The sequence below is a fragment of the Symphodus melops genome (genome assembly GCF_947650265.1).
Source record: "Symphodus melops genome assembly, chromosome: 17".
Lineage (NCBI taxonomy): Eukaryota > Metazoa > Chordata > Actinopteri > Labriformes > Labridae > Symphodus > Symphodus melops.
The window spans coordinates 21168788-21196785 of NC_136707.1; the positions used below are offsets into that span (position 1 = coordinate 21168788).

The 27998-nt window shown below is 43.0% G+C and overlaps 6 protein-coding genes across 6 annotated transcripts in view; 2 read left to right on the forward strand and 4 right to left on the reverse strand.

The window, feature by feature from the left end:
• The window catches only part of drc3 (dynein regulatory complex subunit 3), a 55616-nt gene that overhangs the window by 9966 nt on the left and 17652 nt on the right, over positions 1-27998 (reverse strand). The window lies entirely within an intron of this gene.
• On the reverse strand, positions 11-4177 carry LOC306838035 (large ribosomal subunit protein uL3-like). The gene is made up of 10 exons (XM_079365971.1): positions 4044-4177; positions 3237-3429; positions 2674-2842; positions 2441-2576; positions 1519-1705; positions 1275-1435; positions 1084-1185; positions 512-607; positions 220-339; positions 11-130 (listed from the first exon to the last, which is right to left on the reverse strand). Exons 1-10 carry the CDS (start codon positions 4044-4046, stop codon positions 71-73), a joined length of 1227 nt encoding a protein of 408 aa, XP_079222097.1. The 5' UTR covers positions 4047-4177; the 3' UTR covers positions 11-70.
• On the forward strand, positions 5199-7345 carry ndufb10 (NADH:ubiquinone oxidoreductase subunit B10). The gene is made up of 4 exons (XM_079367194.1): positions 5199-5417; positions 5699-5837; positions 6797-6936; positions 7202-7345. Exons 1-4 carry the CDS (start codon positions 5270-5272, stop codon positions 7288-7290), a joined length of 516 nt encoding a protein of 171 aa, XP_079223320.1. The 5' UTR covers positions 5199-5269; the 3' UTR covers positions 7291-7345.
• rps2 (ribosomal protein S2) lies at positions 7957-10163 on the reverse strand. Its single transcript, XM_079365972.1, has 7 exons — positions 10060-10163; positions 9623-9763; positions 9431-9520; positions 8955-9062; positions 8532-8865; positions 8175-8266; positions 7957-8085 (listed from the first exon to the last, which is right to left on the reverse strand). Exons 2-7 carry the CDS (start codon positions 9758-9760, stop codon positions 7999-8001), a joined length of 849 nt encoding a protein of 282 aa, XP_079222098.1. The 5' UTR covers positions 9761-9763; positions 10060-10163; the 3' UTR covers positions 7957-7998.
• On the reverse strand, positions 10467-13481 carry rnf151 (ring finger protein 151). Its single transcript, XM_079365975.1, has 4 exons — positions 13086-13481; positions 11924-12093; positions 11723-11819; positions 10467-11058 (listed from the first exon to the last, which is right to left on the reverse strand). Exons 1-4 carry the CDS (start codon positions 13092-13094, stop codon positions 10588-10590), a joined length of 747 nt encoding a protein of 248 aa, XP_079222101.1. The 5' UTR covers positions 13095-13481; the 3' UTR covers positions 10467-10587.
• Positions 13645-27990, forward strand: tbl3 (transducin beta like 3). The gene is made up of 23 exons (XM_079365954.1): positions 13645-13850; positions 13959-14010; positions 14566-14661; positions 15068-15115; positions 15229-15370; positions 15469-15553; positions 15634-15804; positions 15894-15969; positions 16054-16150; positions 16229-16446; positions 17379-17520; positions 17878-17936; positions 18099-18205; positions 18871-19006; positions 20849-21088; positions 21856-21926; positions 22507-22663; positions 22769-22827; positions 23780-23883; positions 24792-24863; positions 25143-25301; positions 25574-25667; positions 27181-27990. Exons 1-23 carry the CDS (start codon positions 13819-13821, stop codon positions 27557-27559), a joined length of 2796 nt encoding a protein of 931 aa, XP_079222080.1. The 5' UTR covers positions 13645-13818; the 3' UTR covers positions 27560-27990.

Genomic DNA, 27998 nt, shown 5'->3' on the forward strand with positions numbered 1-27998 from the left:
ACACATGATGTACTTGCACCCAGTTTTATGATCTTAAAGTCAAAAAAACTTGAGCTATTCCCTTTTTATTTCAGACCTCTTCAGTCAGAGGCTCTGGCAGTGTTTTTTTGGCATCCTTCTTCAGAGGCCCCTGCAGGTAAACCAGAGGTCAGTGGTTAAGAAGTGCAAAAAGACACGGATCACGTTTATGTTTTCACCACACTTCCTCCTCACACTCACCATGAACGCCCTCTTCTCCTGGGCAGTCTGGAAGCGGCCGTGGCCAAATTTGGAAGTGGTGTCGATGAATTTAAGCTCGATGGCCTCCTTTGACTTGCGAGACGTGTGCACGAGCAAAGACTAAAGAGAAGGACGCACAAAGATGTACTCTGTACTCTAATGGTATCCTGAAAGCCCTTCTTCTTTCACGATGAATAACATGCTCCATCTGGTCAACTTTCAGTCAGAAAATGTGTGTACGACTACGAGCTGCCTGTTGGATCTAAAATTAGATTAAAAAGTACGACTGTACCTTTCTGAGGGTGAGAACACGTTTCTTAACTCCGACCACGCAGCCTTTCACCATCACAAAGTCATTATTCACCTCTCCGTAGTGGGGGAAGCCTCCCTGCAGGGACGTGACAACACAGGAGAAGAGATAAAGAAGAGTGTTTACAAGGACATCTACTATATAGTTGGTGGTAGTTGGTTGATGGTTATAGTTGTCTGTGTCTATATGTAAGCCTTATATGCAGCCTGATGGCAGCTGGGATTATAGATAATGAATGGATGGATGTGTAAATTGTGTTCTTACAAAAAAAAAATCTCAACCCTGCTTTTGACAGCTAGTTGCATCACTTGTGGAGAATCTTTGCTGTGGAAAATGTAAGAAGCTGTTTCTGCAGAACGCAGCTGATCACTTCATTTGAAAGAACTCAGAATCAGAATTACAGAAATAGGTCATCTTCCTGCTGATTGTCCTACTTGCTTCGGTAGGTCAAATCGAGGCATTAGTAATAATTTCACTTTTTCATAACCAGCTTAAAACTCCTCACATGAGCTCTAAGTTCATGTTGTGAAAGTCTACCAGTACAACAAGAGTACCATGGGTGTGATGGCCTTCTGGCTGGCGTCGTAGCTGGTGGAGGCATTGTTCCGGATGACCTTTCCATCCTGGATGTGCAAACCTTTACCGATACGATAAATCTGAGGACGATGTAGAGAGATTGTATTGATGTAAACTGTCCAACATCTACCTCTAGTATAAGATGAAACATGCGACCCCATCAGCTGACCTTCTTGTTGAGCTCGGTGCGGTGGTTGTAGCCCTTCTGCCCAGCACGCGCTATAGTGTAGGACACACGGGCCGGATGCCAGGCACCAATACAAGCCACCTTCCTCAGACCTTTGTGAGTCTTCCTCGGAAGCTTCTTTGTGTGCCAGCGGCTTGTCACACCTTGTCGACACAAAGGACCAGACACAAGTTTATATCCCAGTATGTTTAGTTTATAAGTCACTGGATCAGATTTTTCCCCCTACCTTTAAAGCCATGCCCCTTAGTGACTCCAATGACGTCGATCATCTCATCCTGGCAGAAGACAGCGGACACGGGGACAGCCTGCTCCAGACGCTCCTTTGCCCAGTCCACCTTGTCCGAGATGCTTCCCCCATTCAGCTGCACTTCCATGATGTGTGCCTTTTTCTGCTTTAAGGCCAGCAGTCGCATCTGGGAGAAGAAGATATGCCCACAGATACTCAAAGTTTTTATTAAATCACAACATTTTGAACGGGGGAAATCACACATAAAAATGAAAAACCTGAGATAGACAAGTCCAAAAGCTTAGGAAGCATCTAGCATCTGTTTTTTTATATTTAGATTTACTACTCAACACAAGATCACGTTTGAAGTATGCATAGTAATACCAGATGGTGTCAACAGACCTGAGATTAAGAAGCACATTTTTAATATGTTCACCACTTCTGGAGCTCAAACCAGCCCAGAGAAAGAGAACTTGGGCGTTCTTGTTTACTACCACCAACATTAAGGCTTTCACTGGGTGAGCAGCCAGGTTCTGCCCTGCAAATTATTTTTAAACTGCCATTTGAAACGTCCCCCTGCAGTGCACTCCAGAGCGTCACGGCCTGGAGTTGTTTGGCTCTGTGCTGCAGGGAGATCTGGAATTTGGTAGTCAGGTGGGCAAGTTTGACACCTCTGCTCTTAAGCACGAGTGGACTCAAGACATTGGGAGATATGCAGTGATTTAAGTATTAGACCTATGGAGTCTGAGACACAATGTTTCCTCACACTCAGGTTGGGACGCTCTGTTATAGCGCTTAGGCCGTGCCACATGTACAGCGGCTGCTGTCCTTATAGCGGGCGGCCCAAGTTTGAGTCCGACTTGTATCACCTTTTCCACTTTTTATTGCCCACTCTCTCTCTCTCTCACTCTTGCTGGCTTACCTGAGAGTGAATAATAACCCTGATGACTGAGCAGTATTTCTTCATCGTGGTAAAATCCTTGTCCAGCTGCTTCTTTCCTGTCTCATCCTGCCACTTCTTACTGTATTTGGTGAAGGCCTTCTTCTTGCTCTTGTACCTGAAGAGCAGACAAACACAATTTAGATATCTGAGCGTATACTGCGTTCGCTCAGCAACAATAATACATGGAGGAAAATGAAAGGCTTCTCACACACCAGTTTCTATAAAATCTTCGTTTGCACTCATCACTGAGATGCTCGGCAAAGATGGTTTTAAGTGATCGCAGACCACGGACAGTCTGAACGTATCCCACAATCCCGACCACGATGATAGGAGGGGTGTCGATGATGGTGACCGCCTCCACTTCCTCTCGCTTTGATTGCTCTGAAACAGAAGAAAAGGAACATATGAATCTAGAGCAATTGTAAATATGCGTAAGCTCAATCAAGCAACTCATATTTATAATTTAAATTCAGAATTTGAACAAAGCACAAACAGTATAAAAATCGATAATCGTGATTCGATAATGTTTATGATCAGTTTATAGGCTCAATCAAGCAGAAGATATGTCGGATATTTGATGGTTATGAAACTATTTATACCAGAAAAGGGGTAAAAAATGTAAAAGAAAATAGAGAAACAAGACAACAGACCTTCTTTAATTCCTGTTCTAAAGATACTGTTGCTCACTAAAAACTGAAAACATGAACCACAGATGGTGAGAATTGCTCAGATTGATAAATGTAATGTCTAATGAAGTTAACCCATTCATACATACTGAGGCCAACACGATGCACCTCCCTCAGCGTGTGCGTCATGCCCGCCTTGTATCCCATGAAGGCAGTGAGATGGACGGGTTGGCTGGGGTCATCTTTGGGCCAGGTGCGCACCTTGCCTCTGTGCTTCTTGCTCCGCTTGTGGGGCAGGAACCCCATGTGCCCGTGGCGGGGTGCGTGGAATTTACGATGAGACTGGAACAAGAGCATGAGTCACATTGATTTTCAATCTTTTGAAATCAAATTAAAACTGAATTATTGTCTATTTACATTCCACATTGTCTCTACATTTCATATAGCAAGCTTATTGCACTCCTTAAACATTACAGCAAACATGCACAGCTCTTCTATGAAACTTGTGTTCATATTTTATATATTCTAAATCTCTGTAGTTCATCTTATTTGGGGTTTCTAGACATGAGGATTACTGTTGTTTACTTTCTCTGTATTCTTATTCTACAACAACTGTGCTGTGAAAATCTGGGCTGTAGAGTTTGATAGAAGGAGAGATAGACAGATGTAGACACATGAATAGCATGAAAAAGATAGAAAGAAAAACTGATAATGAACAGACAGTCAATGAGACGCTGTTTAAAAGAGAAGTCGCCATTTCTCTAGTACACGTGGTCTCCCTGAAGGCAGCCATTATAAGATCACTCTTTACCATGCGTTATCCTGCCTAAGAAACCAACATTACAGATCAAAGTGACACACACACAAACAAACTTTCAAGAGTTAAAATATGAAATAAAATGTAAATTCATATATCCTTCATAGGAGAGAAGACCCAAAATATGAAGAGCACTGACCATGTCTGTTCACTGTCCGGTCGCAGGAAAGAAAGAGAGAGAGGCCAGTGCTGAAGTAAGGGTCAGATATAAGATGAGACACAGTGGAAGGACTCTAAATTGGTTTTTGGCTCAGTTAAGGAGCCGTATTTACTTTCAAAGAAGGAAATCTCTGCCAAGCTCTGACGAGAAGGAGATAGGAGGAGGGGAGAGGGGAGAGGGCTAAGTCTGGGGTCTGCGGGGGTGAGGAGGCCCAGCAGACAGGAACATGTAACCAAGAAAGGAGAGTGGGAGGAAAAAGAAAGTTTATATTGTCATGAGGCCAACATCCACCTGCTCTGTTAGGGAAACAGACTTTTCTCTATTTCTATGGCACAATAATACGACCAGGTGTCGGAGGGGCTTTCCTGTGTTGACGAAACAAAATTTTTTTTATTACTTAACATGACATTTGGTAATGAAACCACAGGGGAGGAATAACTCAAGTCAAGACAAAGAGAAACAATATGTCTGGGAATGCCAGGAGATAGGGCCTCTCTTTACGCTTTCTTGACATTGAAGTAGAATATTACAACCTAAATCTATGGACCCTCTCCTGTATTGCCTCTTGGCACAATATGACACGAGAGGTGTGTGATACTGATTATCTGCACTGCTGTGACTGCAGCCTCGCACTAAAGATAATCACAGCAGTGCTGATACCCAATATCTCTGCCACAACTGTGAAAATGCACAAGACACAGCTTGGCACAGCTTGACACAGCAGCCTTTTCACAACGGTTTAGCTTCTCTGCAGCAGTCTGTACTTCATACACAAGTAAACAAGAACGGAGGCAGATGGTGTTGTTTAGAGCTTTGCATTTTCCAAACCAAATGTAGATTTTTGATATTTGATGCTATTTGAAACTATTATTTACATAATAAGCGTTGCTTTGGGCATGCACGAGTGATAAAGGATTTCAGCTCTGCACCGCCCTCTGCTGCTTTATGATGGTAAAACAGATTTACCTGTGACTTTTACATTAATAATTAAATCATTTCCAAAACTATAGAATTGAATATACGCTCAATTCCAATTTAGATATAGCCTAAGTAACAAATAATTGTTTTAAAAAATATAATTTTAAAATAAAGTTTTTAAATTCGTGACCTCTGTTTCGCCATTGCATAGAGCCGTCTGCGCATGCGCGTCTTCAATATAGGACTTGTCGAGGTCGAATTGAAGAAGTCGACTAGAAGGCACAATAATGCCTCAGGACCACGATAAAGATGCGTACCCGGAGCCTCCACGGCGGACCCCGGCCGTGAACAAGCAGACTGCTCTGCCAAACCCAGCCGTGATTCTGTCTAATCTCTTTTATTACACCGTGGACGTGCCTGTCACCACATTTAGAGGTAACTCAAGCTAACATGGCTAGCTAGCTAGCTAACAGACATAGCCGCAGTAAACCGAGGCTGCTGCCCTGAACATGCTGTTGTATTTGTGTTGTCGCTAGTTAACACTGTTAATTTGTTGAATAATACACCACCAGATCAAATTCAGTGCTGTGGTTTGTGTGATAAATCCCCACAAAGCTAAGAGATGTTTTGCTAACAGGCGTCCTTGCACAAGCCACATTAGCCTTTATTTTTAAAGTCCTGTCTTGAGATGTTCTCCTCCTTCTCCTGTCATCTAGGTGTTATCGACAGCTTCAGGGCCAACAATAAACCCGTGTACTACCACCAGAAGTACCGCCGTGTCCCCGACCTGACAGAGTGCCAGGAGGGAGATTATACCTGCTACTACGAGGCTGAGATGCAGTGGAGGAGAGATTTGTAAGACCAGATCTGTGTGTTTGTGTTTTTTAATGGGAAGAAAGAGAACAAGAAATACAGTTAACAACAGACAAATAAAAAAAGAATCAATAAGTAAAGTAAATGAACAGATAAGTAATCTGATGTTATAATAACGTTTGTCCACCACGTTGTTCTTAAACTTGCAGACACTGAAGGAGCTCCAGCTTTGATGTGGTTAGACATATGACCCCAGGAAGAAATCAATGATCTCTAGTTAAACACATTGATACCCGTTTAGATACCATAGTAACAAAAACAGAAGTCACGGGCATCTAATATACCCGTTTTTCTTTTTTCATTTTAAATTTTGATACAGAAATGTTGCCAACATAAAAAGACAAAAATAGTGTGCAAAGATTACAAGAAGACGGAAAATTTCACAAATAGCACAACAAACATGATGCAGCATTTAATGAACAGCACAATAAGAGAAGATCCAATCACTTCCAGATTCTCTTAAAATAAATCGTAAGTTGAGTGAATTGTAACCTCCTTTGTTGGAAGGTATTCAGATATCTCAAATGTGTTCTGCCTTTCTACACAATGTTATTTAACAAGATCACGGCACCTCTTGTAAGTTACCCTTTTTATGGAAATGTGAATGTGTGATGTTGAAACCTTTCAGTAGACATGATCAGGTTTTCCTTAAAGAAAAGTTGATTCTGTTCACATTTAAAGAGTTTAGGTGACTGTGTCACTACAGCTTCTTTGTTTTTACTCCTTTTTTCCCCCCCCAAGTCACGGGCATTGCAATGTAGCTCAAATTATTAACTGTAGTGAGAGGCCTCTGTATAAATGTCCATACTTGTCCCTTTTCATTACGTGAATAACTTGAGATACTTGTGTTGTTGTTGCCTCCCTGCATACACTCGGAGGATTATTATTCTGCGTTATTTAAAGACATAACTAAAATGGTGTTGTTGTCCTCGTCCCCTTAGCAAAGTGGACCAGGAGATTGTGAGGGTGATGCAGGAGCGTCTTCGGGCCTGTCAGCAGAGAGAGGGAGCCAGCTTCGTACAGAACTGTGCAAAAGAACTGAAGCTGTTCAGCGAGACGGCCAACAACTTCCAGTTACGCTGTAAGTTGTGACAAACTAAACGTTTCCTCTGTGCTTTCATACGTGTGTCAGTCTTTACTTGTTCACTGATGTAGTGAATCATACAACAAATACTGTTATAGTGGCTCTGTTGAAACGACTGACAGAAGCTTATTAACAACTTTATAAGAAATGCATCATATGGAAAATAAGCATGACATTATATACACACTCTGAGTATGATAGTTATCATTATTCCTGTTCAACCACTAGTTGCTATTTTTTAAACTTGCCTTTTCTTCCCCAGATGGAGACCTCGGAGCGTACGGCAGTGCTCGTAAATGTCTTATGAAGCAGAAAGAACGGATGATTGCTGCCGAGGCCCAGACTGCTTAAGTCACCATGATATCTGTCCTGTGTAAAGATTGTAAAATAAAATTTATGTCACAAATCTGGTCTCCTAAAGTGTGGTGCTGGATTTTACCTAGTATCTTATCAGGAGAAAATTTTCTCTTCAGAAGGATACAGCTTTAGTCATTTTACACAGTATGACAACATGTAGAGTGAACCTCTACTGAAATGTGGAGAAAACGCCAAGTCGATGGTTAAAAAAAACTTATAACCAGGGCAGCCAATAGGACGTGGATTAACTTGTCTGGATAGATTTGCAAAGCTGCACCTCCGTGTCGTTCAAGCTGCTTGAGCCCATAGTGAAAAAAAGTAATGTGCAGGAATAAATTACATAATGTGCAGAAACCTTAATTTTTAAGTCTTAAAGTATTCCCGCTTATAAATCGTAATAGCATGTAATTGGTTGATTGTTTTTGTGAAGGGATGATCTTTAAGCCGTCGCCAATTTAATTGTGTGCACTAATATAAATCAGTAAATATGTGCCTCATTCTGCACCGACCACATCAACAATCAGTACAATTTTAAATTTCTGCTTCAATATCCAACCTGAAACTCAGAATTACTTCATTTAGCAGTTTGACAGCTTCAAAAATACGCTTGCTTTAAGTTGAGCAACCATTACATTTAGTACAAATTTGACACAAACATGGTGATGTTTCAGAACGTTTATTCAACGACTCTTTATAAAAAGTTTAGGAGGTGGGAGCTGCAGCGGCGGCCTGCCTCTCTCTCTGCACAGACACCCTGGTGTGAGTCTTGGCCAGATGGTCAGTGAACTCCTAGGATAAGAATAAAAAAAAAATTATTGTATGAACCTCACTTTATATAAATGATGGGAAAAAAATTCAACCAAGTCATTGTACTGTACCTGGTAGGGAGACTTTGTGAAGACTGTCTCCTTCCACAGATCAGGGGTCAGGTAGCTGTAAGTCTTGGAGATGGCATCAAAGGTGGCCTTGGCTGTGGAGGAAATAACGAGGTTTTAAGCAGTGCTGACTGAACATAATGTAGCTGCAGAATTCTCTGAACCTGAACGAGATGTCGAGTACTGAAAGGGGGGAACAGAGGAGACGACTTAAACAGTCTCTCTGCCGTGCATTACAGTACTCGTTTCTTTCTCTCCGGATAACGACAACAACACCACTGCAGAGGTGAGGCTGGGCAGAGCAAGGAGAAAACCTTAGGCGCCGAGCACCATTAAAGCCGTTACAAACAAAGGTCTTACCGAAGTTGCCGAGGGTGGCTGTGCAGCCCCTGGCGGAGGTGTAGCAATCATCGATACCCGCCATCATGAGCAGCTTCTTGGGCACGGGGGCTGACACGATACCGGTACCACGGGGGGCAGGGATGAGACGCACCAGGACGGAGCCACAACGACCAGTCACCTTGCAGGGCACGGTGTGGGGCTTTCCGATCTTGTTACCCCAATAACCTCTCCTGACAGGGACGATGGACAGCTTGGCCAGGATGATGGCACCACGGATGGCTGTGGCCACCTCCTTGGAGCACTTCACCCCCAGACCGACGTGGCCGTTGTAGTCACCAATGGCAACAAAGGCCTGGAAACAAAGCAAAAGGGGGACGATGTAGCAACTGCACCAGCAGCACCGTGGGGCAATAAGGCCTTAGGCACACGATGAAAACTCACCTTGAACCTGGTGCGCTGACCGGCCCTGGTCTGCTTCTGGACAGGCATGATCTTGAGCACCTCGTCCTTCAGACCAGATCCCAGGAAGAAATCAATGATCTCAGACTCCTGCAGGGGAGAAAAAAAGAATTGAAGTTTATTTCTGCTTTTAAATAAAACTGTCGATGGCTGAAACCTAGGGTAGGACAACATTACAGTGAGTAAAGCGTTTAATCTCTTCCATTATAATAAAAATGCAAGTAAGGACCTTGCATGTACTTTATTTTGATAAACTAGCTGTTCTTATAGACCCATTTGATCTAGATGCAAATTTTAGAGAAAATTAAGCGAAGCTCTTTGACTTGCGGATTTGTGACGAGCTTCTTCTAGTCAACTAAGGAGGTGTGCTAATGCATCTTTCAAGTCCACAGACCTTCCTTTAGACTAAACATAGCACATTAATATCATATGCAGTAGGCGAGTCCGTTGCTGCTTACCTTGATGGGCAGAGAGTACAGGTAGATCTCCTCCAGGGTCTTGATCTTCATGTCCTTAACCAGACGGCCCAGCTTGGTGACTGGCACCCACTATTAAACCAAACAAAGACCAGTTAGAGGGGGCTCATTGTATTTTGAACACAGTTTTGACAATAAGTTACGTTTTTCTGCACGTGAGACTGTGACACTTACTTCCTTGTCCTCGGACTTGCCTCCCCGGGCACCGCGGCCCCTTCCACGGCCTCTGCCGCGTCCACGGCCCCGTCCGCGGCCACCTGCGCCGAAACCTCCGCGAAAACCTCCTCTACCACCGGCGTCCCCGTCCGCCATTTGCTGTGGAAACGGAGCAAAATGTTAATATAACATTTTTATGGGTTAGGGTATTTTAACGCTTCTATCTCGCAGTTCAGGCATCTTAAAGAAACCGGGTCGCCATGTTGCACATTGAGGACCTTTTAATACTAACAAATAAATAGGGTTTCTCTGAGTTTCCCCTCATAAATACACATTAGCATCTAAACTATCATATTTAGGAGTTATCATAAACGTAAAATCAGCGTGTTAACTGGGATGATGGCTAAGATGTAAGAGGATTTTTAGTCGGAATGAAAATAGTACAGTTGACTTACGTGATCGTTTTTACAGGAAGAAGACCCGTGAGAGGTCCCGCGAGAATATATATACAGCTGTATTCTCGCGATACTTCTTCGAGAGGCAAAATGTACGCTACTGCCCCTCGTGGCTGTTTACCCAACATCCCAAAATCAATCCTGTGCTTTATTTGATGCTTGTAACAATTAAATCGACGTTTTCAATGATGATTTATCTTTTTTTCAGCTTAAACACAAACTATATAAAAACCAGAGACTCATGTGATTGTAAAAATAGCAGAATAGCTGTTATGTTGTAGCCTATATAATTGTTTATGTTTAGAAATTAATTTCCGCTGCTCTCTTGAGTGAAAATCAGGGTGAGCACATAATGATGAATAATTTTTATTATAAAATTCATTAAACAACAGCACAAAATTGTTACAAATTCACTCATGTAATCATATACCAGCCCACATATTCAAAAACACACTTTGCAAGGAAATGAACACATGCAGAATTATACAAAGCAGTCGCCAGCCAGCAGCAGTGAATTGTGATTTGTTTTCAACAGTTGCTGTTGTTGCTACTCGGAGTCCCAGAGCTGCTGCTGCTGCTCTCTCCTAGGTCCTCCTCCTCTACCTCGTGCAGGTCGTCCATCACCTCCAGACTCTCACAGATCAGACCTATCTGCCTCTTCATGTGGGCCATTGTGCTTTGCATCCTCCTCATCTTCCTCTGCAGGGCAGTGGCGATGGCCCTGTGGTTCCTCTGTCTCGCTTCGTACTCCTGCCTCAGTTGTTTGTAGCAGTTGTGTTGAGCCTGGGTGCGATGAGAAAGGATAGTTCCACAGCCCATGTGGCACGGCTGGCGCCAGTGTTCGCAGTGGCGTGCGTGCGTGTCCAGGTCCCTGCGGAGGAGCTGCGCCCGGCAGCCTTGGTATGGACAGGGGATGAGCTCGTACATACAGCTCATGCTGTGGCAGTACTGCTCGGAGAGGGGAAAAGTCTCTGCACAACCACGGATCTCATTCTTACACTGTAACAGATCAGATACAAGCAATGCAGATGACCTCTTAAGCATATGCCTACAGCATAATCATTTCCTTGAGGAAGGAATCAATTCTTTCACAGAGTTTGAAGCCCTGCAGATCATGGTGCCTGTGAGTGCTTTTTAAAGGGATACTTCACCCATTTGCATGAAGCTGTGTATCATTAGAAACATGGTAGTAGTGTTGAATGGTTGTGAGTCCAGCCCTCATTTTGCCCTGAGACGAAGTTTTCTTCACGTGATGCAATATGACGCTTTTTGCATCACATGAAGAAAACTTTCAAGCAAAGAAAAACACTTTTTTCTCGTCTCAGGGCAAAATGAGGGCTGGATTCATGACCATTCAACACTACTACCATGTTTCTAATGATACACAGCTTCATGTAAATGGGTGAAGTATCCCTTTAAGGACATACATTGAAATATCATAACTTTTACATTATTGAGCTTGTGCTAAGAAACATTGCACAAATGCTAATTATTTGTGTTATAAGTGTTATTTTGAAAAAAAAAAAGTGTGGCTTAACTATTATTGATACTGAAATTACAGCTGAAGTTAAGCCACTTTTAGGACACAATTTAAGCCATCATTAACTTATAACAGACTTACATTTATGATCACTTGATAAGACGTTTATTTTTAATTTCTTACCTTGATCTTCATGCGACCAATAGATTTGCTCAGCTTGAACATCACAAAGATCAAGCTGGGGTTGACAGACTTCCTGCAGCAGGGACAGGTCTCCTGCCTGCAGAAGATAGATATCAGTTAGTCCTGTATGAACCAAACATTTATAGCAATCCAATACAGCTCAATATTTCTGTGTGCATGTTCACTGTATTGATGAGAAACCTCTTTAGCCACTGTAAGATGCATTTCTTGCAGAAGATGTGGTGACACGCAGCTCTCACTGGGCACCTGAGGACCCCCTGACAAATAGTGCATATCAGATCGTAGTCTGGAGTGTCCACAAACTGCTCCACATCATAGCCCCCACTCTGTGTCGACACCTCCGGGTCCGCCTGGATGTGGCAAACAAAGATGTAACTAAATGATTACTAACCTATAAACAGCCAACTCACAAACACAGGCGGTGGTTGGTTGCCAAAGCATTCAGTTTTAAAGACAGCTAAGTCCTTTTCAGTGTTTGTTTGTTGGTTAATCTTTTCTAAAAATATTAATTTCCAGATTATTATTATTATTTTATTTTTCATGGAGACTTCAAAGTATTTGGTTAAAGGTTATGATGGACTGTGAGCCTGGTACAGGGCTGGGAGATATGGAACACAAATGATATCTTGTATCTTATATGTAGTTTGGGGGGAAATTAGAACTGACCAAAGTCAGTTCTATGTCAAATCAAGATAGATCAAATGTAACCCTAAGCCAGACAGTTAAAGGGGAAACAGGTGAAATGTGGCTCTATGGAAGAAACATATAATATTATTGTAACGCTATAAACTCTATCGATATAAACAATTTGTAATTATGTAGCTATATCTTAAAAAACTTAGATATTTTGCCCAGCCCTACAACCTGGCTTTAGTAGCAGTTTTGTATTTTCACTACATCTGTTTAAAAAAGCACCTCCACCTACAGCTGTTTACAGGCTGTCAACATAAAGGCACAAGAGGACAAAACAGTATTGTTCTAGTAAGTCATGTGACTAGTTACATGATAACAAAAAAAGGTGCAATTATTCTGCCAAAACTTTTTCTTTTTCTATGAAAACTAACCACAATTACAAAATGCTAATAACAAAATGACGTATCATTTTCTTTAATGTTATTCTAATTTGAATAAAGTGTTTGTTAGAAAACAAACACGATACTTACACAAGACATTTGACGTTTGTCAGAGGAAAAAAATAGTTGTTAAAAATAAGAAATATAGACAAATTGTTGCCATGTTAAAGAGAGCTTCACAATAAACTGCGCTTATTCATTAATAAAAGTGAAAAACACCTGGATTAATTAATAACTATTAATAAACACAACAGCTGTTGTCTACTCACCATGATCATCTCCTGTCCTCACCGTGTTTCCATCCCCGGGCCAGTTTACTCCGTATCGGTACACTCACATGTCACAAACGAAACACACACCCGTGTTATCAATGCAAAAACACACATGAACATTCCTGACAAAACAAGAAGGAGGGATCACGAGCGTGGTGTATGTGTGTGTATGGGGAGGGGTGTGTGTGAGTGAGTGAGTGTGTGTGTGTGTGTGTGTGTGTGTGTGTGTGTGTGTGTGTCTAAGTGTGTGGACAAATGAAAACGGTGAAATTATAAAAAAAGAAGATAGATAATGGTGTTCAGTGGAGAGCGAGTCCCTTCCCTGCTGTTCTCGCACCAGAGCTCGTCACACAGGTGTTTTTAAACCTGCATAGTTCAGTCTATTGTTGTGAGCCTCGAGGACATAATTTAATTATTATAGTTACATTTGAACTTAAAAAATCGAATAGATTTTACTTATTGACTCGAATTTCTCAAACTCACAAGTTAAAAAGCAGTTTTCTTTATTTATTTTAATCAAAGTGTAACAATTTATGAGCAAAACCCGCCTGGCCAATCACAGCTCTGTGCGCTCTGATGACGTTGAATGTGTGCGACTCGCCTATCATACATGCGGGATGGATGTGTTGACTGTAACCCAACGCGTGTGGTGGTAAAATAAGTAATAATAATAATTTTCATCAACATTACGACCAACATATTGAAGCTTTTGGTTTAACGCGTGAACAAGATGGCGACCACCAACCTGCAGTTCAAGACAAAGTGAGTTTGTTTGTTTTTTTGACACATGGCGCGTGCTTGTTTTGCCTGCTCTCACGAGCTTGGCTAAAGTGTAACGTGACAGTGATGTTTGGTTTGATTCTCTCACAGTTATGTCGTTTCCAGCAAGATTGAACCGTTTTACAAAGGAGGAAAAGTGCAGGTGAGTTGTCAGCTCGGTTTTGTTTTGGAAGAGTCGGTTTAAATTAAATGAGGAATTGTAAAATGTATTATTATGTTTCCGAATTTAAATGATCTAAAGAAATACTACAATGATGAACTATTGCACAGTCTCAGAGGTGAATGAAAAACTCCTCCTCCACATCTTCATCCTGCCTTCTTCTGCTCACACTCCTGTCCTCTTCAAACTCTGCAAAACGCAGCTGCACGAGATTAGATTTATATAATAAGAATAATATTATCATGATAAATACATAGCACATTATGTGTTGCAGCATTAGATAGACAGGACGAGCACGCATGTGAGTTGTATATTTTCAACTAATAACAAGTACATTCAAAGTAAAATGTACATCCATTAACTTCCAAACAAAAATAACTGTATTGGACATTCAGAGATGTGCAATAATAAAGTTAAAGTAACTGGTTATGAGATTAAGTGACAGCGTTTGAGATAAGGTGATGACCTTAAGCAAAAAGGATCTAACTAGTAATATGACATGACTAACAGTGTAGTGTGTCACCTCTCTGTTTCCAGATCAGCAAAGATGAAAAGTACATCTTTTGCACTTGTGGTTCCCGCGTCAATGTTTTGGAGATCAGCACGGGGAAGATTGTCCACTGCGTTGAACATGTAAGTCCACAGTGTGTGTGTGTGTGTGTGTGTGTGTGTGTGTACGTGTGTGTCCACTGAATAAATCAGTGTCGGAACTGAGATGCTGCTCTGTCTGATGGAACAAATATTATTCATTTTCCCTCTTGATTTCTAAAGATTCAAATAGATAGATAGATAGATACTTTATTGATCCCGAGGGAAATTCAAGTATGATACATACGCTTTTTAAAGTTGTTAATTGGTTACACATTAAGAAAATGATAATAAAAACAAATGCTGTCTGCAGTATTTTGTCCTTTTTACATAATCAGCACAATGAAAAGTAAGTCTTGGACTTTTCTTGTGTCGACCCGGACTTCTAATAGTTCATTTGATTATTTTAATTTTGCTTCCATCACATCTTTCTCTTGCGCTGTTTTGGCAGGATGACCAAGAAGACATCACGTCATTCGCCCTCAGCTGTGATGACGAGGTGAAGCAAACACTTTTCTCATCCTTGAGTCTCATTGCTTTGTTTCAGTTCATCATAACGGCCTGTAACAAAGTTTTGGTGTTTGCATGTCTCTGCTCTGTGTTTTACCACAGCTGCTGGTGACAGCCAGTCGAGCGCTGCTGCTGAAGCAGTGGGACTGGAAGCAAGCTCAGTGTACTCGCTCATGGAGGGCCATTCACACAGTCCCTGTGGCCAGTATGACTTTTGACTCCACCTCCACCCTCCTGGCTACAGGTCGGCAGTTATGAACATTAAGTTGTATTGATTGTTTTCCATTTTTCCTCCCTGATATCTAAACGTTTATCGTGATTTGTCGCCTCGTTGTCTTGCAGGTGGCTGTGATGGCACTATCAAGATTTGGGATGTGGTGAAGCAGTACTGCACTCACAACCTTAAAGGCTCGTCTGGAGTTGTACAGTAAGTTTACATACAGGAATGAGGAGTTTAAAGTTAAATATGTCGCAGTCACAGGTATTGTTTTTGTTGTGTCTTTGCAGCCTGGTGCAGTTCCACCCAGACATCAGCCGTCTGCAGCTCTTCTCCTCCTCTCTGGACTGTGGCATCCGGCTGTGGGACCTGCGCTCCAGTAAGTGTGTGTGCGTGCTGCAGAGCCACTACAGCGCCGTCACCGCCCTCAGCTTCAGCCCCACCGGAGACACCATGGTCAGGTACTGTATGCTCACCAGGGAGGCTGTTAAATACAACTCCACGATGCTTTGGATTCTTAATCTTTCTTCTTCTTGATCTTTACTTGCAGTTCTGGCCGAGATAAGATTTGCACAGTGTGGGACCTGAAGACCAACAAAGCCAAGAGAACTGTTCCGGTTTATGAGGTAAGGCGTTGAAGAACTCAGTGACACTGGAAGATCTTCATTTAAAAAAACAGCATTGCATCATGTCGGTGTGTTTGTGTCCAGGCTGTGGAGGGTGTCGTGCTTCTGCCGGAGAATGAGGACTTCTCTGAGATTGGAGTGAAAAACAACGACTTACATTTCATCACAGCTGGCAGCAAAGGTGCAGCTCTTGGCTACTCCTTTATCTGAACTGTGTTCTTCTGTTTTCTGTAACTCACCTCTCCTCTCTTACTTTTAGGAGTGTTGAGAGTGTGGGAGGCCAGCACGGCACGATGCGTCTACACCCAGACCCTCACAGCTGCATCTGAGGAGGAGGAGAAAGAGGAGGAGAAGGACGATGACCCTCGCAGTTTAACGTACCTCCTTCACCTGCCCGACTCCTCACAACTGGCCACGGTCACTGCAGAGCACAACATCGTGCTCTACCAGCTGCCCGCTCTCAGCACACAGCAGCAGGTGGGTACTGAGGAGTTAGATCCAGTACTGACCAAAACCTCTGAACACAATTTATGTTGACACGTTTCATTTAAAAGTAAAAGTTGGTTTATGGGGGTTTTTTTCTGCTCAGACAGGTTTACACTGCTCGGTTACCTTTGAAAGCAGACCTCTCATGAGCTGCCACAGGGGGGCAGTGTTTTTTAAAATGTGCGGTTAAATTAATCTAAAATAGAAACAACAGCAGCGAGAGACTATTATAGCATATATTACGTTTCCTAATGTGCAGTAAAAAGAGTAAGTACACACAGCTGGTCTCAGACTGGCACAGGAGGTTTTTGTCCCATGATGCTGATTAAATTCAAATAAAAGCTCTTAATAGTTAGAGCCTTTTTATTGTTTTTGTCTCAGACCGGCTTTTACAACATGATGATATTACAGATTGATGTGGCACAATCTGGACGTTTTGTTTTTTTTATCACAGTTTGACATTTATCTAATAAATTTAATTACTTGCATGCTTTATTCCCTCAGCTGAGGTTGCACAGATTGTTGGTAAATTATTTGGTAAATTATTTGAGGACATCTTATTAAATTATTTGAGGACATCAAAACAGGTAAATCCCAGAGTAGTACATGTCGCCAATGTTATCAAACTATAAAAATGTTTTCGACAGTTCTCTCTCTCTGTTTGCTATATTTCAAATATGACTGAAGGTGTAGCTTTGTTAAGCTTCTGTACTTTGGATGCTGTCGGTCGTTAAATAACTTGGGCTGTTTCGTTGATTACCACGTGGTATAAAGAAGTATTTTAGTTTTGAACATTTTCACAACCATACTTTCTGGCTCATCATGATGCACAACTTACAGTATGTAACATGAAACTTAAGAGTCCATCTTTGGGTTTAGGTTTTAGTGTCGTGCATGCAGAGTTAACTCTTCCTCTCTCACAGTTTGTAGGTTACAGCGACGAGGTGCTGGATGTGAAGTTTCTGGGTAAAGGCGACAGCCACATCGTGGTGGCCACCAACAGCTGCCAGCTGAAGGTGTTTGAGCTGCTCACCAACAACTGTCAGATCCTGTACGGACACACAGGTGAGTCACCAGCAGGGGGCAGCGTGTGTTCGTCTAATGTACAAGTAACACTGGAAGTTTCATCAGCGCTACAGTGACTCACAGTTTAATTATGCTTCTCATCCAACATTTGTCAATCACTGTGACAGATGTTAATATCTGTGAATCACCTCTGAGTCTTTCAGAGTAGTATAAACATGTCATGGAAGAAGTTGAAATGACAGTCACCATTAAAGATGACAGGCTGAGTGAAATAACACCTTTCATCAGTCGAACAAAATCCAAAGAATTCCGATCCGTCCGACTCGCTGAGCAGGTTCGATGGATGTGAACCCATTCTGTCTTTCACAGCTGTTTGACTGTGTTTGTCTGCCACAGATACTGTCCTCTCATTGGACGTTTTCAAAAAGGGTTTTCTCTTTGCAAGCTGTGCCAAGGTAAGCATGCATGCCTTCATCACAAATAAACACACAGACCCCGGCAAAAGACGCTGTTTAAAACCCTGATGTAAGCCAACAATAACATTAGTGTGTGCGTGTGTGCGTGTGTGTGTGTGTGTGTGTGTGTGTGTGTGTGTGTGTGTGTGTGTGTGTGTGTAGGACCGGTCAGTGCGTGTGTGGCGGATGGACAGCGACAGCGGTCAGGTGACCTGTGTGGCTCACGGCTCCAGCCACACCAACGCTGTGGGCTCCATCACCTGCTCCAGGTAAACTTCCTGTTGCTGATCAAACAACATGAGTGCCGATCAAAGCGATGACAGTTCATGCATCGAACACGTGGCACGCACACACAAAAGGGCTTTTACAGTAAAGAGGCAAAATTCCAACAGCTTCCTGTCCACGGTTGAGTGAAAGAAGAACAATGCAAGTAACAGGTCAAAGGTCATCTTCTGTCACAACACAGATAAAAGGAACGTCCAGGGGAAGAAATAAACAAGAGTTTCAAGTAGTACTGAAAGAGAATAAGAACATTTTTTAGAAATATATACTAAGGGGAAATAGTACTCTAAAATGAAATAATGACTTACTGTGGAATAAGGACACATTTTGATTCTGCAGCAACAAAAACAAAAGTCTTTGTCTCATTTCTTCTCATTTCTTCTTCATCCATGTTTTTTATGATAAGGCAAACTCCCTCATACTGTCTTCAATTGCACAAATACACAATTTAGATTTAGTGTGCAGGAGTTACCTTTATTCCTCTCCTACACACCTGCCCTTTGAAATAGGTGTGTGTGTGTGTGTGTCTTTAATGCACTCCTTACATTCACAGAGGTTTTATATTTGAAAACACACAGTATGAAGAAGTCGAGAAGAATTACAGTTTTTTTAACAGCTTTGACTTTGCATCCCTGCATGTGTTTGTGTGCAGGCTGAAAGCATCGTTCGTGGTGTCGGGCAGTCAGGACTGTACGGTGAAGGTGTGGGACCTGCCAGAGGACTTGTCTACGACAGGTGCAGACATGCATCAGCTGACCCCCCGCGCCACAGAGAAGGCACACGATAAGGTACAAATACACTGACACAAAGTGGAATACTCCTGCAGTCTCTGCAGCTTGGACATTTGATTGAGGTTGAAGAAGTCTGCATGCCAGGCAGGCAATCACTCAAATGAGTCAAATGAGGTCTGGCAGCCTCTTAATTACCCGCCTCTCAGTGATTGGCAAGTGATGAAAAGCTTTGACTTAAAAAAATGTGTCTTTTCTACTCTCCTTTTCAAAACAATCCAAGCATGTTGATGGGGAAACACACCTCAGACTGTTTGTATAAGCCCCGCCCCCACATGCTTTGCATCAGTGTGTTAAGTTGAGAGGTTAAGTCCTGCAGAAAGTGAGCTTTCATTTTTGACAATTTGACAAAAACGTCAGCGGCAGTGAGCATCCAATGAAGGCACTGTATAGTAATCTGTAAAGAAACATTGTCGAGTGCTCTCCTGAGTGAAAGAGTCCTATATTAAAGTAAATATACTCGTTTAAATGTGTCGTTAATATGTAATGTTTACATTTGTGCAATAGAGTACAGTCTACCAAAGTTAAATTCCTTGTGTGTTAAACATACCTGACCAGTAAAGCTGATTAAAGAGTGAGCAGAGTCAGGCGAAGAGCTCGTGAGCGAGTTGTCTGTGCTTCACAACTTTCACTGCAGACTGAGAGCTCAACTAGCTCACTGTAGCTAGCAGGAGCACAAACCCTGGAAAGTGAAACAAACGGAACTAAAAGAGCGACAGAGCTGCTCAGAAACTGCACGTCGTAGACTTCACAAACAGGGTGTGTTTTATATACTGGTGCCACTTGCACTCTGCTCATGTTTGCATTCAAGACCAGTTTGTTGGTTCTTGTAAACAACATTGAAACCTCCTGTAGAACATAATTTATGGTGCTTTTAAAACACCTCACAGTCTCCCGGGGTGGGTCCAGGACTCGTGAGTGCGTTTCTCATCAGCTGTCCCATAAAACCAAACTGATTCCTGTGCACAGGTGTGTCAGGGTGTTTCCATCCATGTTGTTTTCTGGACAGGAATAACTTGTAAGCTTTTCAAAGCGTTGAGGCACAAATGTCAAGCTGTTGACCTACAAACCTTATTAGAGCAACATGTGGCGGCAACCTTCCACAAACCTGGAGAGACTCGTATGTAAGCTGTACATGAGCAGGCAATTAATGATGTAATAAACATGTAATTTTGTTTCACCATTGGAGAGAAATGGAGCCAAGACAATGGAGTGAAATGTCACCACACTCTTGAAATTACACAAATTACTTAATGAAGACGTTGCCTAACCCTAACCAGGAACTCTGAACACCAAAGGAATGTCAAACTTATTAAACGTCTCCGATTTCTTCCTCTTTTGATGAGAAAAGGCTGAGGACAGGAAGGTTGGCCGAGCTATGTAAATACAACACACACACACACACACACACACACACACTTCTATGCAAAGGTCATTTTTCTTGTAAGGAAGTGCAGAAAACAAGCTGCCCGCTCTTTCACCCAGGAAGCTGGCAATCTTATGCAGCTCAGGATTCCAACACGGCATCATTTCCTGCTCCACCTGCACACAGAGCTGTCCAGGTGAAAGATATAACAATTGACAGCCTGTCCTCCAGCAGTGCCTTGTTACTTAACTTTGCTTTTGTTGTCACGTAAAACCATCCATCTGTCTTGCATATCAGATTCAGAGACAATGTGAGAGATGATGACACTGGATGCTGTGATGCAAGAGACATTTTGTGAATGTTTCTACAGGATGAAATATGTCTTTCCTCCACTCTTTTCTTTCCTTGTCGTTTCTCCGTACACTCTCTTTCTTTTGTCCTCACAATTCTTCCCATGGCTTATCTCCCATCTTTAGGATGTGAACAGCGTCGCAGTGTCACCCAATGACAAGCTGCTGGCGTCGGGCTCACAGGACCGCACGGCGAAGCTGTGGTCGCTGACGGGGGACGGGACAGTGGGCCTGCTGGGAGTTTTCAGAGGCCACCGTCGAGGCGTCTGGGCCGTCTGCTTCTCTCCTGTCGACCAGGTGTTGGCCACCTCCTCTGCTGATGGGACCACCAAACTGTGGGGCCTGCAGGACTTCAGCTGCCTCAAGGTGGGCAACCAAAGGAAGCATGCATGAGGAGAATATGAGAACTGATCACATGTATGTGTTGTGTATCTGAATTATAATCTCTTTCTTTATCGGTGCCCTGTATTTGAAAAGATGAGTGTTACACCGACACAGTTTCAGCGCCTTTAGGTGTCACAGACTGACAGTACTTTGAGCTATCTGTACAGTTTGATTAGATAAACGCTGAATGCAGAAGTTTACTTGAAAGCAGTCAGTCAGAGCTACTCAAAGCTTTCTTTGTTTTATTTGTGAATTACACTGAAGTACAACTAAACTCCTGAAAGCAGTCAAACTTGCAAAGGCTATACCATGAACTATCCCCTCTTTCTCTTCTCGGTGATAAACTATTTGATGTTTTACGTTGTACAGCCAGCAGAAAGAGGAGCGCACTCAAAACAGTCAAAGATCTGCAGGTGCACGTCCGCCAAAGGAGACAGAAAAGTCAGCACAATCAGCGCCATTTAACGTTTTCTAGTCCGTGGGGAGCAGCAGCGTGATCGGCTGGCACCCTGCTGCTTTACTGCGATTATCAAACGTTCAAGGACGCTGAGTTTGCTCTCAACACAAGATGCCCCAATGCAACCTGTTTTTGAATATGCAGAAGTTTAATGACCTGTAAAAGTTCCAGCCGTAGTAGAAGTCCAATGACACGTTAGCGCTTACTTTTTATTCTATGTAATGTCAACATGACACTTTTCTGCAAGTGAATAATTTCTGTTCATTTATTTTCTTCTCTTTATTTTCTTCAGACATTCGAGGGTCACGATGCGTCCGTGTTGAAAGTCATCTTTGTGAGCCGAGGCACTCAGCTCCTCACCAGGTAACCCCGACGTCACGTCAAACAAACTTCTCCCCCTTAAAGAAGAAACATCAGTGCTTCAGTTTGACAGCCATGCACAGATTGAAAAAGATAAATAAACAAATTCTTGGCTTCTGTGCAGAAGACTAAACCTTCTCCTGTAATTATCACTTCATCTCAGATGTCTGATTGTCATGAATTGTTTCGTCATGCTCGCTCGCTTATAAGATGAAGGAATGTGGTCATAAAAACGTTGACATCGTGTTACGGTGAAGCCGCATCTTCAGAGGACTTAAGTCGTTTTCACATTAGTCAGCATGTCTCCCCGGATGCTTTAAATGCTGTCACATTGGCAGCATTGTTCCATGTCGGAGCACACGTGAAGCTCTCGTGTCTCCTCGATCATCGCTCCTCTGTTTGCTATAAGAGCTTTGGGCCGATCCTCAACATGGCGGCTTTGGAACTACTTCCGGTTCAGCCGAGGACCGAGGAGACTGCAAATAAGACACTTGGGATCCACCCTCTGTCTGCCGTTTGAATGAAAGTCTGAACAGTTGAGTCACAGTTTGACCTCAAGTCTGTGAACCCGATCTCTCCTCAGCGGCTCCGACGGTTTAGTGAAGCTGTGGACCATAAAGACCAACGAATGCGTGAAGACGCTGGACGCCCACCAGGACAAAGTGTGGGGTCTCCACGGCAACCGCAAAGACGACAAGATGGTGACCGCCTCTGCTGACTCTAACATCACCGTGTGGCTGGTAGGTGTCGTCCGATCGGGTGGGGGGGGGGGAGTTCTGTGTTGAAGTGCTGCAAGAAAACATTTGACAAGTTTATCAAAAATGCCTTCTTTTGCTCTCTGTAAGGACGTGACGGAAGTGGAGCTCGCAGAGGAACAGGCCAAGCAGGAGGATCAGATTCTCAAGTAAGTGGCACATAGACTTGATCTACATCAGACATGAAAGAACGATCCCAGAGACATCCGGTGCCATTACTCCTCCCACCTGTCATTATAAAAAGTGGTTTACAAATATAGTAGTAATTATAGACGCATGTCAGACATGACACTAACAGTGATCCTCGTGCGCCCTTGTTGCGCCATTCTGCCTGTAACCTGATAGATAAACAGAGACTGTGTTGGGCTAAGGTGGAACTGACTCAGTCCCAGGTCCGGCCTTGCAGAGATCAAGGCTCTCTGTGTGTTTGCTCACTTCTGATTAGCACGAAGGAATGTAAGGACTCAGACACTTGTTGTGTTTAATGTGTGTACATGTCGGGCTGCAGAGGACGAAGAAAGACAAATCATAATATGATGGAGAGAGTTTCCAGCACTAAAACCATCAGATATTTTAGAGCAAAAGATTCACACAGTCCAGACATAGTGTCACTACAGTGAAGGAAATGAGGTGAAACGACTGTAATCCAAAATGTTCTTATAAAATCTCCATCGAGTGGCACTGGATAGTCTAAAAGTTCTTTCGCCGCCCCATGAGCAGAGCTCTCAGATCTGTAAAGTCGAGTGCCGGGTACGATCATCCAAAGACAGAAAGACGAAGTCCGTACACCAGAAGCTGCTCCGATTTAACATTTAATGGGATTTATTTACCACGTGACGTTTGAGGCCCTCAGCCTCCATCAGAGGCTGGAGTCCTCGTAGGGCTGGTTCACTCATTGTTTATCATGAGGTTAAATGATTACTCTGCCGCATGCCGTGCGGCACCTGTGTTATCATTTGGTCATATGTGGTCATAAGTGTTTCAGTGTTTGTATTGTTATACAAAACTTATCTCGTCTTATTTTGCAGCGCTTCGTACAGATGCATACTTTCCTTTGTTTCAGTCTCAGCATGTGTCTTTGTGTCTGTTTTGTGTGTGAAGGCAGCAGGAGTTGTCTAACCTGCTCCATGAGAAGAAATATCTGAAGGCTTTGGGTCTGGCCATCTCACTGGACCAGCCTCACACGGTGCTCACTGTGATCAAAGGTAACGTGTGCTGTTGCTGCTCTCCTTGCAGACTGACAGGGAACGAAGGGGGAGGAGAGATTTTTAGAACACAATGTTCTGAGTAGTCTTTGTGTCTTTTTGAAACCTTCATGTCCCCTCCGTAATCTCTGCTCTCTTCGACATTTCCTCTTACCTGCAACAAAAAGCTGCTCTCCTGTCAACCTGTCATCAATCTTTGTGGACGGCTGCTCGCTTGAAGAGATGTCACCCGAGGGTTGTCCCCTCAGGCTGTCAGAAAATAGCACCCAAAAACACTCCTAGACACAATACATAAGGCATCCCGAGAAACTTTGAAATGTAAGTCCACTTGGCAGGACTTACAGGTTTCTGGATTATTTCATCACATAGCTCTTAGCGTAACTAAGTGAAGGCGGTGAACTTTGTTTACTTTGTGGCTATGCTCGAGTCGTCGCAGATCAGTTTTAACAATCAGACTTATCCATTTTAAAATCTGAGGGTTTAAGACTTGAATGGAAGCCGGGGATGAATCATGTAGCATCCCATTCAGAACATGTGTCAAACAAAAGGCCGGCACATCTTCGGACTGACAAAGATCATTCAAAGAGGTATCGATTACGTACCTCGTTATGTAGCATCTTGTTTCATAATGCTGACTCCGCTCATATCTCTGTTTCCACACGCGTTTTTATTTATAGCACAACACGTCTTTACCAATTATTCAACCCCGCTGACTTTTGCTCCCACTCACACTCGCGGGTTTTCCGCCTTTATTTATCCATCCGCATGCTTTTGTGTCTGCAGATCAGAGTTTGTACCTGTGTTCTGTTTTCTGGTGTGATGCCTCAGGTGTCGAGTCTGCTGAGGTCGATAACGGTACCAAGAACTCAGCAGATGAACCTGACAGGTATTTTTCCTCTTGCTTCTAGCGATCCGTCAAGTGGAGCGCGGCCACGAGCTGTTGGAGAAGACGTTGCTAAAACTTCGAGTGGATCAAAAAGGTAAAGCATTGAAGTGTTACCTCACAGAGAACTAGAGATACAGAAGGAGAGAAACTGATTTTCATCCCCAAAATAAAAGATTTAAAAATACCTTATGGACCACAGTGGGTCTGGTTTTGAAATGAGAGGTGAACATAAGTAGTAAGTTCCTGAGCAGGTCCCTGACTGGGTCCTGAACTATCAGCAGACTTTGAGAAGAATTCCTGCCGGTACCAAGAGTAACAAAATCCGTCTCTTTCCATCTTTATCTGACCTTGTCTCATTTTCTGCCCGTCTTAGAGTCGCTGCTGCGTTACTGTGTGGTGTGGAACACAAACGCCAGAAACTGTCAGGACGCCCAGGCCGTCATGCAGGTGCTGCTCACACACCTGCCGCCTGAGGAGCTGCTGCAGTACCAGGGCGCCCGAGCCCACCTGGAGGGACTCATTCCATACACAGGTGTGTGTGTGTGTGTATTTGGGTGGGGGGCAGAGGTGTATTTACATCACTCTGATCCAGGTTTGTTGATTCTACAATACACCACTGATGGAACTCCTTCGAGGGCGAAGCGTTCAGTTGATGGCCTAGTGGTTAGTGAGGCGACAGTCATCAAAGCAGACGGCCGGGTTCAAATCCGACCTGTGGCTCCTCTGCTGCATCTCATTGAAAGCCCCCCCCCCCCCCCCCTTATAAAGAATTGTACATGATGACTGTATTCTTCTCTCCCACAGAGCGACACATGCAGAGGATCGGCAAACTGCTGCAGGCGTCCATGTTCTTGAACTTCATGTGGCAGAAGATGAGAGTGGCCGGAGCTCCGTCCAGGTGAATGAGCAAGAAGATTCAAACGTTTAAGATTTAGTGACAGGGAAATTCATTGACTCAAGGTTTCAGTTTTTCCCTCCGAACGTCGAGTGTAGCAGTCTAAATGTCTTTTGACAAAGGCGTGGTAACTGTGTGTCCAGAAGACTCTGCATGTCCACATGGGAGGGGGACGTCAAGCTTTCCCATTTTAATTTTTAATTTTTTCTCTCAAGGATGTGGCTGTGACTTCCTCGTCTGATGACATGCTTTTGCAATTTCTTCTTGCATATGCAGCGCTGTTCTCAAGCATACCGTCTACACATCGAGTCATCTCAAAACAACAAGTTTAAAAATTCCAGGGCGCAGATGGCCTAGTCGTCACGCCCCATAGTCCTCCACCCTGGCTGCCCCGATTCAAGTCAGACCTGTTGCAGTAGACTTCGCATCACTTTGCATTTTAAGATGATTAGCTTATTTTGCCAGAATAATCCCGATATGTACTGTTAGACCCCCCCATGTCAAATGAATGTAGGTGCGGAGTTCATTCATGCAGGACTCTGCTCCGAGTCTCTCACACATGATCTGATCTCTCAGGGGACAGGCTTGAGCTCAGTGAGCTCTTGTGACCTAAACATACAAAACATCAATCGGAGCATGAAGGACATTCGTTGTTGTGCTCTGTTTCTCACTATCACTGTTGCCTAGTAACAGGGAAGTTGTCTTGCATCCTGCCTCTCTGTATGAGGGTGGGATGTGACTCACACTGATCCAACCAAAGCCAACACAAACACTGTGGCTGTCCTCGATCTTACAGGAATCCCGGAGTAGAAAAGGTGTTTCGCTTTGCTGACTAGCAGCATTCTTGGCATTAAAACAGAATGCTGCAACTTTCCCCTTCAATTCCGTGAAAAGGTTTTATATAACACCAGAGCAGGGGAGATGTGACTGCTGGTCTGCCAAGTTAAATGAAGATGAAACTGATACCAAGATCATCACCTCATTCCCCTCATTATTTATATATATATATATATATTACTGCTACTACTATATTATTATATTTATATCAACACTATACATTGCACTGTAGTATAATATTATTACACTGTTATCATACTGTTATTACATTATATTTATATTTGACACATTGCACAGCAGTATATAACTGAATATTGTATCTATGTAACTATATTATATTCTACTTTATAACTGTCATCATACTGCTGTTTACATAACTCGCTGCTTCTGAACACGTCACTTTAAATCATCACTGGTCACTTTAACCTGCCTTTCACTGCACATTATTTTATCATTGTCCTGGTGAGCTCATCTCATTATCTATATTCTTCTGTATATATCTTTTACTACTATTTTTCAAAATGTGTTTTCATGTTACTACTCTATTCGGTTTTGACTTTGTGATTTCTGTCGGGATCAATGAAGTAATATTTTAAGATAGTGTTATAAACAACTTTGTATTAAAACTGTTATTCTTGTGTAATAAGAAGTTTATAAATAGATTTTTTATTCTGTGCAGCATGGACCAGGATGAAGAAATGGACACCACTCCTCTTGCACAGCCTTTCTTTACGATGGACAAGGAGAAAGGAACAGGCAGCGGCGATGAGGAGAAACAAGATGGAGAAGACAGCGGAGACGAAGATGAAAATTGTCGAGGGGAGAAAGAAGAAAAAGAGGAGGAGGATGATGAGGAGGTCAGCGTCACCAAGAAAGGGTCCTCCAATCTCAGGCGGGCAGAAAACGGAGAGAGCCCCAAAACAAACGGGAAGCATCACTCTGAAAGTGAGGAGAGTTCAGACGACGACGACAACGAAGAGGAGACAGATCAAACTATGAAAGAGATGAAATGTCTCCCAGTTTCTTCGGCAGCACAATGCCAGACCATCCTAAGCTGACAGAGATCGTCAAGTTCACGACAAGGTGACAAATGAAACCCCCAGAGGTCGTCTTATCTGGGACTATTAGCTGGAGCAGCGCTAAACGTGTGGCGTGGAAGGAAGAGACAGAGCGACAGGTGTGGAATGATAATGATACAGATAATAGGTCTCTGAGGAGGACGAAAGACTTCAGCCCCCTGAGCCAAAAACTAAAGTGTGCATCAGTTCTTTTATCAGCCTGACTTCCTCAGACATGTGACGGTTTGTGGCAGTAAAGAGCGTTTACATTCAGTCATTGAGTAAGGCTTACAGAAACTAGCATGCGTTGTCTTGACCTGAAATGCTGTGTAATCCGGATCTACCTGCTCAACCACAACAACAAAAGATTGCTTGCATAACCCAGATTTTTTTATGTAATGAAATAAAAAATGTTTATGAAATAAAAAAAACTTGGTTT

What these genes read in the sequence shown, in the direction of transcription:
- rps2 (XM_079365972.1), bottom strand. Translation starts at nt 9,760, where the DNA reads ATGGCGGACGGGGACGCCGGTGGTAGAGGAGGTTTTCGCGGAGGTTTC. An exon ending in TGTACTCTCTGCCCATCAAG is followed by an intron (nt 9,063 to 9,430) that starts GTAAGCAGCAAC and finishes TCTCCCCTGCAG; the next exon opens with GAGTCTGAGATCATTGATTT. An exon ending in GTCAGCGCACCAGGTTCAAG is followed by an intron (nt 8,866 to 8,954) that starts GTGAGTTTTCAT and finishes CTTTGTTTCCAG; the next exon opens with GCCTTTGTTGCCATTGGTGA.
- tbl3 (XM_079365954.1), top strand. Translation starts at nt 13,819, where the DNA reads ATGGCGACCACCAACCTGCAGTTCAAGACAAA. An exon ending in CAGAGAAGGCACACGATAAG is followed by an intron (nt 19,007 to 20,848) that starts GTACAAATACAC and finishes TCCCATCTTTAG; the next exon opens with GATGTGAACAGCGTCGCAGT. An exon ending in GTGGCCGGAGCTCCGTCCAG is followed by an intron (nt 25,668 to 27,180) that starts GTGAATGAGCAA and finishes TATTCTGTGCAG; the next exon opens with CATGGACCAGGATGAAGAAA.
- ndufb10 (XM_079367194.1), top strand. Translation starts at nt 5,270, where the DNA reads ATGCCTCAGGACCACGATAAAGATGCGTACCCGGAGCCTCCACGGCGG. An exon ending in GCCTGTCACCACATTTAGAG is followed by an intron (nt 5,418 to 5,698) that starts GTAACTCAAGCT and finishes CCTGTCATCTAG; the next exon opens with GTGTTATCGACAGCTTCAGG. An exon ending in ATGCAGTGGAGGAGAGATTT is followed by an intron (nt 5,838 to 6,796) that starts GTAAGACCAGAT and finishes TCGTCCCCTTAG; the next exon opens with CAAAGTGGACCAGGAGATTG.
- LOC306838035 (XM_079365971.1), bottom strand. An exon ending in GGGTTATTATTCACTCTCAG is followed by an intron (nt 1,706 to 2,440) that starts GTAAGCCAGCAA and finishes TTCTTCTCCCAG; the next exon opens with ATGCGACTGCTGGCCTTAAA. An exon ending in GCACCGAGCTCAACAAGAAG is followed by an intron (nt 1,186 to 1,274) that starts GTCAGCTGATGG and finishes CATCGTCCTCAG; the next exon opens with ATTTATCGTATCGGTAAAGG.
- rnf151 (XM_079365975.1), bottom strand. An exon ending in ATCTTACAGTGGCTAAAGAG is followed by an intron (nt 11,820 to 11,923) that starts GTTTCTCATCAA and finishes TATCTTCTGCAG; the next exon opens with GCAGGAGACCTGTCCCTGCT. An exon ending in TTGGTCGCATGAAGATCAAG is followed by an intron (nt 11,059 to 11,722) that starts GTAAGAAATTAA and finishes GATCTGTTACAG; the next exon opens with TGTAAGAATGAGATCCGTGG.